General features: G+C 38.2%; 1 protein-coding gene across 8 annotated transcripts in view; it reads left to right on the top strand.

The window, feature by feature from the left end:
- The first annotated feature begins 431 nt into the window (after positions 1–431).
- The window catches only part of nfia (nuclear factor I/A), a 584092-nt gene continuing 573197 nt past the window's right edge, over positions 432–11326 (top strand). For 2 of the 8 annotated variants that reach the window (XM_072273794.1, XM_072273790.1), the window contains exons 1-2: positions 3526–3910; positions 9348–9879. In XM_072273794.1, the coding sequence (XP_072129895.1) occupies positions 3884–3910; positions 9348–9879 (559 nt within the window). In that variant the 5' untranslated portion in view covers positions 3526–3883. Of the gene's footprint in view, positions 745–3517; positions 3911–7775; positions 7863–8923; positions 9171–9347; positions 9880–11326 lie in introns of those variants that run through there. The other 6 variants (XM_072273792.1, XM_072273796.1, XM_072273797.1 and 3 more) reach the window with 6 other exon arrangements.

Below are 11326 nucleotides of genomic sequence, written 5' to 3'. Positions count from 1 at the left end.
ATTATTTATTTATTTATTTGCAGTGATATTCCAAGGTTACCACCTCCTTTTTGCTTCGGTATTATAAGTCTATGAATCAATCGGTTATAAGTGTTAAATAGAAATAGGCCAAGATCTGTTGAACTGTGCACGCAAATTATCGGGTAGACGAAACACAAGTTACAAAAAAAATCTATTGTGTTCTCTTACCTACTTCTGCTATTCAAAAAAAATCACAGCAGATTACAAATGCCTTCTGTATATACATATAAAATGAAAGAAGCTTCACACCGTGCAGACCAAAACGGTGAAGGAATAGAAGATTGGCCCGGGAATGGATTCCCAGGCCAGACGCTCGCGCGACTTACGTCTCCCGGGATTCTGGATGCCGATTGGTCAAACGTGTGGTCCCCTCCGTGCGTGGTTTCTATGCAAATACCGATGCGGAAATAAACAGTAAGGACTGCAAATCGATTGCAACTTCTCAGGGCGCTCCACAAAAGTGCTCTTTCGCCATCAACACTGAGCCAGAGCTGTGAGCGATCTTGGAACGCTTTCAAAGGGGCTTCTTCTTGGGAAACAAAAACCCTCAGGCATCATTCGCTGACTTTTTTTTGCAGTGGCGTTTGCATGGTTTCGCTTCCGGTTTGCAACGGTTCCCAGTTTATATATTAAAACCAAAATATAATCAACAAAAAGACGACAACAATGAAGCTAAACGTCTGAACAATTTAAAGTTTCTCACGTACTCTTTACATGGCAATGGTACGTGATACATAATGAACTTTATTTCAATTATGATTTTATTAGCGATATTCTAAATTTGAATGCAAAATATTTTAGGGATATTTAAAGTATATTTAATAATGTTTCAGCCTGGTATTTAATGACAGATGTCTATTTTTTTATTCACGCCGGTTCCAGTTTGCGTCCATGTAGAATTGTCAATTATTGCGCCAAGATTGGGCTGTCGAAAAGCGCTGAGCTTGGCAATTTTCCCCCGTCGCTGCTTGGTGCAAGAGCAGGAAAAAAATGTTGCGCGCTCGCTGTGTCGAGACGTGTGATTTAGTCTCAAAACCCCTTTTCTTCGAACAGCCAGCCGAGACGTGAACTTGAACCGACATGATAGGCAGATGCTTCTACCAATTGAAATTTCGGTGGGCATCCTCCGCGTTGCGCTGCGCCAATCGATGCGCTTTAGATGTAGTTTCCGCTATCAAGTTTGGTTTATTTGCAATCAGATACTTTGATACCGTATTTTGGGAACTGTAGTTCGATATGTACAGTACTAAAGCTAGATCAATAAATTTAATAAGGACGAGTAGTACAAGATTATATGCCATGTTTTGTTTCCGTAGATTATAATGCGGAGTGTGTCCGAGTATACACCGTGTAGCCAAAAAAAACGCATTACAACGTCTTTTTTCCCATAAAAGAATAATTCTTGCAAAAGTGCTTTTCACTCTGTTCCATGTAATTGCTTTAAATGAGACCAGATCACGGAATAAATACATTGCATTGTATTTTAATTGTACATAACGTTTACACTTCTACTTAATTTGCACTTATTGGAATATTTGCCATGATAAACTCCGGTATTATAATACTTTGGCATTGCATGCCATCCTGTAAGTGGCCATTAATTTGCAATGGTGATGTGAGTATAGATACCAGATCCAGGGTTCTGATGGGAAGTGAAGGCAGTTGATTTGCCTTCAGCAGGAGGGAACATATTTGAAATGTTTGTACGTCATCTGATGCAATGTTGTACATTTTTAGATAAAACGATTTTCTAAGGTGTTAAATGAATTTGGACGCTCAAAATAAATGATCGTTGCCGCAGGGATTTCGGCAGCAAGTGAATTTAAGAATTTGGATGGTGGGCGGGGAATAGTCCCGGAGTAATTTGGCTTTAAATTGCATTGGAATAATGATTGATGGCGTTTTGCGTTGATTTGTGTATGTATTGTATGGTAACCAACCCAAACGTGGAAATGATGGGTGTTATGACTTTGTAATTTCAATCATCTTCCTTGCCACTACAATGAAAGGCTTTGTCCATGCCGCTTTCTTCATTGCCGGGGAGCAGACACATTCCATTCTATTGACGGTCAATACCAGGCTTTGCATTATCTTAGCATTCTGGAAGTATAGTATTTTTCATCAAATAATGAATATTGGATTTTTGATCGTTGTTGGAGTGAAACATTATTGCACCAATGCCCTTTGTAATATAGATCCTTAAGTATTTTAAAATGACTTTTTAATGGGAGTTTTGAAACCCCATATAATCAACTAAAATGCTTAACATGCCATCGGGCAGAAACTACAGCAGATCTATCCGAATGAATTAGTTCACGTGTCTTAAATTCTACCACTACAAAGATGGGTGCGTTTTATTTGAGGATAATTGGACAAACACGTGCCTCTGGAAAAGAACCCGTGCCGTGTTTTCGAGTTATTGTTAACGTTGCTAACATACTGAAAACTTTCATGGATAACAAGTAGGGTTGTGGTTGCAACATGTTGGAATATTTTGCATTGTGATGAGAATCTAACCTTCTGCACATGTTTTTACTCTGCTGTATTTCGGTTCTGGTTTCGATTTATGAATTTTTTAAAAATTCAGAGCAGCACTCAATGAACTGACAATTTCACCAAGCTGTTGCCCTACTCCCTTTTTATTAGCTAAACAAACATTTCCAACCTGATTGCAGTGTTTCTGTCTTACATTTTCAAAATATTTTTCTTTAGAAAGAGATGGCTGTTAAAAAAACTCAATATATCATTCAAGTTGTGTGATAACTAAAATGCGCCGCACTCTCAGAATTTATCCTTAAAAGTGAAGTTGCGCAGTTGACAAGAATAAAAACTACAAGGCCCAGAAAGCATTGCATTGATGCGCATGCGTACTGGGCATCCAATCGTTCACTATTCAGTGTTACATATGGGTCACTTGCGCAGGCAAAGAAAATGTCAAACAATGAACGGCAGCCGGGTGGAGGAGCGGTGGACGTGACTTTCGACTGAGTGACGCGAAGAAGAAAAAAACAATAAATAGACACATGATTCTTAGTTATGTATTGTGATTTATTGCTGATAGAAAAAGGCGCCAAAGCGTGAGTGTGCTAACAAAACATGGGTTAGGGAAAGAAAAATAAGAAATAATTTCGCAACTAACTTTGATGCTGACAAGCTCTATATTTTATACAAGAAAGTTGCACGCAGACTTAGAACTTTCTTAATAGATATGGCATGGTGATGGGCATTTATGGCGGAATTTATTTTCATTCTGGGCCGTAAGGAAGAAACGCACTCAGTCTGCCACAAGCGCTCAAGTCCAAGTTCATTGTGGGCTTTCCACATTGGCCGCTGTATCCAGCCACACTGTCCTGCTGCATTCGGGTGTTGACGCAGAGCCTCAGGGCTGGGTAGGGGATCGGGTTTTATTTAAGGATCCAGTCGTTCTGTTTTTTTCTCTCTCTCTAAAACCTTCTCAGAGAGAGCGATGTTCGCGTGGCGCTGGGAGCTGCGGTGCGTTCGAGAGGGGTGTAGTCCAGTCTGGCTCGGAGAAAGCCAGTGCTTCCTTCATTGACAGGCGACCGCCTGACTTTCCCCCGTTAAATTCGCTATCATAATCTCAAGTCCGCTGCCCTAGAAAGCAGCTCACGAGCGGGCGGGAAAAAAATCTCTCCTCAAAAGCAGGTGTGAGACCGAGGGAGAGGAAGGTGTGCGCGAGGCGGCCGCCCGACTGTCACACTGAGAGAGGCAGAGTTGCGATGTGGACTATATAGTAACTATAGGCGGGGTTAAAGTTCAGGATGGAGAAGCGAGCTGGCTTCAGTTCGAGACTGAAATGTGAAAGCCGGCTTTTCCTCTCACCACCACCAGCACCGCCACAATAATGTACTCTCCGCTCTGTCTCACCCAGGTAGGATACATTTTTGCAACATTTGTATCCCTTTAGAGGCCAGCATGGTATTTTATTAAACTTTTTCCCCGTCTCTTTTTTTCCTGCGTTCTGCTGCCTCAGATCAGTGAGTGGGCTCAGCGATCTGCCCCATTGAGGCACATGGCTAATGGCGGATACGTATTAATATTTATTATTTTGACTAATTTTTTTAGAATATACTTTTACAAATTATATAAGTTCCAAGAGCGGTTTTTGCATAAGTGCTGTGTATTTCTGAAGACTTTCCCAGGCCAGCGAAGTGTGGCGATGGCTGCTGTTATTTTTTTGGAAGGGGGGTGGGTGGAAAGCGAGCGATGGGGAAGCACGCTTTTGTTTTGACTGTAAGGTACCGAGTTTACTCACAACAGCAGTGCAGGGAAGTTTGATTTAAATAATATCTTTGATAACAATCCCGCTAATGCCTGCTCAGCACGCCGCAGCGCTTGGCCAGCGGGTTCGGCTTGCACTGCGCTCGGTGTGTTCGCTGGTTTTCCCAGGCTGAAGTAGACTTGACGGCGAGAGTTTCTTGGCGGGGCACCGAGGTTCCGTCAGGTGTGGAGTATCGTCTAGCCAAGTTGCTTTCCCTAGGAGGTTGAGCTGTTGTAACTTTCTGGAGCTCTTCTGCAAACACTGCGATTTGATGGGTGGTTGCGGGCATTGTGGTTTAGAAACGACATCGGCTTCTCTTTCGAGTTTCTTTTTATTATTTGCCTTAACAATTTCTCCCACCCATCATCTATGTCATTACTCTCTGGAAGTTGGGACCTTTCAGTTGGCGACCCCAAAGGTTTACCCCTTTGACAGTGTTTTATTGATGCTTCTTTTGAAGAAGGTCGGGGTTTCCCCGGTGAAAGCGTTGGCTGCTGGCGGGCCGCGTTTCTTTACACTTAAGTTTCCAGATTGCGGTTTTGCTTTGAAATCTGTTTTATTTTATCCTTACACACACCCGAGGAAATTTAACCCACGGTAATTCCAAGACTTTTATTTCAAAACGTGAGCTGTATGAAGTGGATTCGGGATTCCCGATTTTATAAAACAAATCTACATACGGATTTTTGTTTTCAAAATATGGTCATTTCCAATATTACCAACAAACTGTTTGTGAATCTTGCCAGTCAGTCTTTCTTTTTTTTAAAAAGTTGCACGTGATTTAGAAGTTTCCAAAGCTTTATCAGCAAAGGACATTCTTTGCAATGTTTCTATGAATCCACTTAATTAATAACTTTCCCTTATGTGGATGGGGGCAGCATCAAAATCTTCACAAAATCTTTTAAAATCTGCTAAGCAAACCGTGGGAAAGATTCGTGTTATGACTCTAACTTTGCATCAACAGCAATATAAAGTCAAAGTCAACGTGACCATCTTGGAGTAACTGTTCTATTTCTCAAGTTGGCGTTCCCCATGAACACATCAAATTGTTCGGTGTTCTACTATCTGCTCCAAAGTTATTATTTTAAAACTGATGTAAAAGTTTAATATAAACTCTACACAACGTTTAGTAACCTATGTGTAACAAAACATTTCCCACTTTTCCTGTATCTATTAAGTGCGCAAGTCATTCATTACTGGTGTTATTCGCACTGTTACTGTATTTCGGGATACTTTCTAGTATTGTATCATTTTTGAACAATGGAGTTGTTAGCTGTAGGTAATCTAAGTATTTAGGCCTTCAGTTTTAGATCGACTCTCAGTCACACGTTTAACAACGCATTCTTTGAGGAATCTGTTAAAAGTGTTATTTTAAAGGATAAATACTCCAGAGAAAAAAAATGTCACTTAAATTTAAGAGGGTGTTGGTACAGCATTTACTATATTAAATAGAAAGAATTGATCTTTTAAATAATAACTAGTTCCAGCATCTACAATATTTTCCTTTTGTTCTGAGTCTATTGAATATATATTGTTTTTAAACAGGACACCAATAAAATATCATAGATGCTTGATTGTATAAATTTTAATCATGCCACTTTTTTAAAGAAAGGACTTTTAATGACTTCTGAACTTCCGTTAAAACAAGTTCTGCTTGTTTCTTGGCTAATTTTAAAAATTTGCGCAGAAGAGAAAATGTTCATCAAATGCATTAGATTGTTTTAAAAAAAAAGTAAATGGTGATAGTAAAGGTGTGGAAAAGATGTGAATTAAATGGCAGCAAGCAGAGTGTTGGAGTTTCAGCAGTCAGTTGGTTGTTTGTAAACAATAAAGAACAATTATCAGAGCTATAATATAAGTCAGCAAAGTTTTTGACCACTTGAAGGTTGGTGCTTATTTGTTTGCTTCATCATTTTGGACTGTATGCACTAATTGATGTGATAGTGCCAAAAGAAGAACGTGCTTGCTAGACTGGAGTGCAGTGCTGAGGTTTATATGAAAATAGACCCATAACAAAACCACAACTTCACTGATTGTCACTTAAGGAACTAAGTGGTTTGCCATTCAGAAATAGTAAAATATTTAGAAATCAGCACAAACTAGGCATATTTGTTAAAAATATAAAGAGAGATGAGCTTTATTTGGGAGAAAATAAGTTTTTGGTTAGAAAATGCAGCTTAACACACTTCACACATCAATGTTGCATGTCATGGAAGCTACCATCAAATTGCAAAATGTACTGTAACTACTCCAATCTTTTCACAATATAATGATGTTTAATTTGTAGATAATAAGGAGCAACTGCAGGAGGATAAATATACTAATGCTGGTTCAACCTCCTAGCCTGCGCACTTCCCCATTGCTGTAAAATTCACTTTTCATAACATTTCATTTTTGTTTGTTAAACTGATTTTCTTTTTGCTTAAAATATGTTATGTATTTTTATTTCACATTGAGATTGAGAGGGAAAGATGACTGGCATCTTGGAAGATGTAGGATTGACGGTGACGTGGATTAAAGTAATTTAAAGCTTTTTTCCCTGAATTGGCAGTGTGGTAGAGTAAGGAAACTGTACGTTGGACGATTTCCAACATAAAGTCAATGCAAGAATATATAAAACTTGTAGGCTTTGGACTGAATTAAAATGTAAATATACATATGCAAATGATTGTAAAACCATAATGTACCACACTCAGAACTTAAACATTACGATAATAGGTAATACACAATGTAAATTTCCCTGTCAATCAATTTTTACATTTTTGAATAATAATCTATATTTTATACAATTGTGATTTTTAAATTATTAATATATTATTTTACCTTTTCGCTCCCCAACTGCAAATGGTTTTTATGGATCTGAATCCTGTTGCAATACAAAGCAGCAGAGGGCAGATCTGAACTAGTGGCATCTGAAGGCCACAGCAAAGGACATCAATGTGGTGACATAGTATCACCACACTGGCATCCCTTGTTCCATGTATGCACACAACCAAGGTCAAATACTGACACTACAGTAAGTCTGTACTGTATCTATATTCACTCCAAAAACTGACTTTTAGTCTGGGTTGAGTTCTTTATCTTGGCAATTTGTGCCATATTTACAATAAGTACCTTGGTGCAAATTTAATTTCTGAATTCAGAAATGGAGAATGCTGAAATTGTATTTTAAGAGATTTCTTTCACCATATTATATACTTCGCTCAAATGAAACCTTTTAGTAGAGTTTATCTTAAGGAAATTTAGGACAAAAACTTTAAGTTGAGGTGAAAACGTAACAAGAACGTTAACCCTTTTAATACTTTATGAAATTAAGTTGTTTAAATTGTGTTCAGGGATAAATAGATTGTCTTGACTTTCTATCCCACCTTTTGAGACACTATAGGAGGAGATGTGTATCTGTTTAGGTAGTCATTTAATAAATTTGAGCATCATTATTTGTTTTGGCAGTTTGAAAATCTCCTTTACAGGACAGATTGTTACCTACGTGTAGATGATTTTAGTAAAGGAATTCAATTAAGCTTGAAGAATTACAGGCCAGATGTCGTGTGGCTGGAAAAAGGTTGGTAAATGAAAATTCACTTTAATCTAAAAATCCTCCAAATGTTCCCACCAATGCAACATTTTTTCATTAATTTATATCATTAGCAAAATCCCTTCTAGCCTGAACTGCTGTGGCCTAGTTTAGACCATGAAAATCCACAACTTTATTGAGCAAAGAGAATGTGAAATACACACTATTTCAGAATGTTATTTTCTGCTGTTAAAACAGATTTTGCATCCTCGTCATCATAAAAGTGATGCTACTTTTGTTTTGTTGTTTAAAGACACTTTATGCAGCATTTGGTTTAAACAAAAGAAAAAGACAGATGGCTGTTATGGTCAGAACCCTTTTTTTCCATTCGTTGTTTGTGGGTTTTTGATACTTAAGTATTTAATATTAAATTTATTATTATCTATTAAAATGTATGATTTTGACAAATAAATAACATACTGATAAGTATTTAACAATGCTTTGTTATTGTTTACATTATAATTCCTGTAAGTAGTTAACAGTTATCCCCTGTCACTTTTATGTTATTGATTAAAAATTGGATTTCAAAGGTCGGTAATGATCACCATTTACCCTCTGGATTTACAGATTTTTTAAAATGTATTTACTAGTTGAGTAAAAGAGGTGACACAAATTTGTTTTATGTTATTATCGAATAAGGATTGCAAATCAATTACTTTATAATAACTATTCAGTACTTATTTGGCACTATCTGTATACAGATTCAAATAATGCGTAAGCGTGTTTTTATTTTTAATTTTTGTTCACAAGGGCACAGCTCAATGTGACATTTCTTGTGAAAATAGCATGAATTCACAATGAAGAATATGCAGATTTTTTTCTGACTGTACAGACTTGCTGTGTTTGAAACCATCTTGTGGAGGGGAGAGGGGGGGTTGTCCTCTCTTGCTTAGCACAAAGCCCCCTCGTACGAGCTGTTGATTGGCATTCTAGTGTGTGGAATTTGCCAAATAGGCGGGCTCATGCTGGCTACACCACATGCAAAGGGGTTGGGGACGGAGAGTGTAGAGATCTGCGTTTTTTTTTAAAGCTGGCGAAGGTTAATGAAAGCACCCATGCTTTAGTCGAGGGATCTTTCTCTACTGTTTTGGGAAAGCTCTTCATAAACAAACCAAGCACACGCAGGGAATGTCTTGAATATTGGCAAGTGTTCTGGACTTTACCTACATGGGTGCTTTCAGTTATGCCGTCGGCATCTTTCTGACTGTTCCACACAAAGAATTCTCACTGTATATGGCATAAATTTTTCTAAGTCCAGCTTTGAGCAAAATACAGTGCTGGTCTGAGTTTACAATGGTATTGAATCAAATTTCTTATTTAAATGAAATGTCTCTTGATTTTTCAATTTATTATTCATTTGTTTACTTTATAAGAAGCCAATTCTGATGAATGTTCATGTGTAGTGCTGGATCTTTTGTCAGAACTTCATTTTTGCTTATTCTTTCTCTTCTGTTTTATTTTACTTTTTTTTAGGATGAATTCCATCCCTTCATTGAAGCACTTCTGCCCCACGTCCGAGCCTTTGCTTACACATGGTTCAACTTGCAAGCCCGAAAGCGAAAATACTTCAAGAAGCATGAGAAACGCATGTCAAAGGAGGAAGAGAGAGCAGTGAAGGATGAGCTGCTGAGCGAAAAGCAAGAGGTGAAGCAGAAATGGGCATCCAGGCTCCTGGCAAAGCTGCGCAAAGACATCCGACCTGAGTATCGAGAGGATTTTGTGCTCACAGTCACTGGGAAGAAACCTCCTTGCTGTGTGCTTTCAAACCCAGACCAGAAAGGCAAGATGCGGCGAATTGACTGCCTGCGGCAAGCAGACAAGGTCTGGAGGCTGGACCTGGTTATGGTGATTTTATTCAAAGGTATTCCACTCGAAAGTACTGATGGTGAACGACTCGTAAAGGCCTCACAGTGCTCTAATCCTGGGCTGTGCGTGCAGCCACATCATATAGGAGTTTCTGTTAAGGAACTCGATTTATATTTGGCGTACTTTGTGCAGACACCAGGTAAGTACAATTTCTGGAAGTATTTCTTCAGAATCCCTTATAAAGAAAACTACATTTGATTTTACTTTTTGTGAAATGGTTATGCTGCATGTATCCTCACCTTAAATGTAACCTTTAATAATGGTTGTCTTGTGTATGTACTTTTTATAAAGTTAACTTTCTTCTGCATGCTCTTGAAAATAATCTAGATCCTATCCTGTTGCAAATGTAGCCTAAACTTGTTAAAGCAATCTGTGATTTTGATCAGCATTTTTGTTTCTTTTGTGTAATGGTCATAAATGCTCATTACAGGCCGGATCTGCAAACTGCTGTTAAACTCTCCAGCTGTGTTTCTCACGCCCTTCACGATCAAACCAGCATTCTCTTTCTTTCCTCCCTCTCCCACCGTTAATAGACCAAGATGGAAGATGAAAATTCCCATCAGAATTGCATTTAGTTTACAAGTAAAAAAGAAAATTACCATTATTTTAGTGTGGATGTGTGATGTACAAACCAAAATATGCGTACCACCCGCAACCCAAAAAGCATGACCAAAAGTTTGAGAATTTGGGTCAGCCAATGCCCCAGAGTGCTGGCACAAGACTTATGCCAGCTTGGGTCCAGCAGTGGAATTCTGCAGCTGAGAGCTAAGGACTCTTGTGTTGTGAACTATCTGCTGCCCAAGTGAAGTGTCAAACTTTGGATTCAACATAATGCTTATAGTGGCAATGTAATGTAGTTTATGGCTGCTCTCCACCAGCTTCCTGGATAAAGTTCTCATGTGTTCTTTTAAAGATTTTTATTTACAGGTATACCATGAGAACAGGAGATATGTCTATATGTGGTAAATACAAGTGGTGGTTATAAAACATTAATGTGGAAAATGGTTCCTGAACACTTGGATTTTATTTCTTATGTTTGTGGCGTTTATCGCAAACTCGAGTAATTCTAAAGTCTTTGATTTCTTCCGATTTTAATCATGTCACTACAAGTCACTGGTCTTCAGAATAGCAAGTACTTAGAATATGTAACATACAAATAGTATACCTCAAAATGACAGTCATTTGAAGCTTTGAATCTGTTGATTACCTGACACATTTTGCTTTTAGGAAATACTTTTGCGATTGGCATTGCCGCTTTTCATGGTTTTGTTTGTCCTAAGTCAGGATCTTTGGCAGATTAGAAACTCTTGGACTTCATGGCCATTGGCTTTGAAAATAATAGAGATAATTGCTACAGGTCCAAATACATTGGAAAATGTATTCTGTTCCATCCACATATAGCATGCTACCTTTTATATCAGCCATGAAGTGACGAGGAACAGGTCAGTATTAACCTGAAATGTTTACTCAAGTGTTCACCAAAATAAGCAAAGTGAAATGCACACAATGCTTTTAAATAATATGCATTTTAAAATTAGGTCCTTGCAGAGAGTTATGCACAGAAAATCTACTGGATCCAATTTTGG

Source organism: Mobula birostris, chromosome 12 (genome assembly GCF_030028105.1).
Source record: "Mobula birostris isolate sMobBir1 chromosome 12, sMobBir1.hap1, whole genome shotgun sequence".
Classification (NCBI taxonomy): domain Eukaryota; kingdom Metazoa; phylum Chordata; class Chondrichthyes; order Myliobatiformes; family Myliobatidae; genus Mobula; species Mobula birostris.
This window is presented reverse-complemented; position numbering and strand designations above follow the sequence as displayed.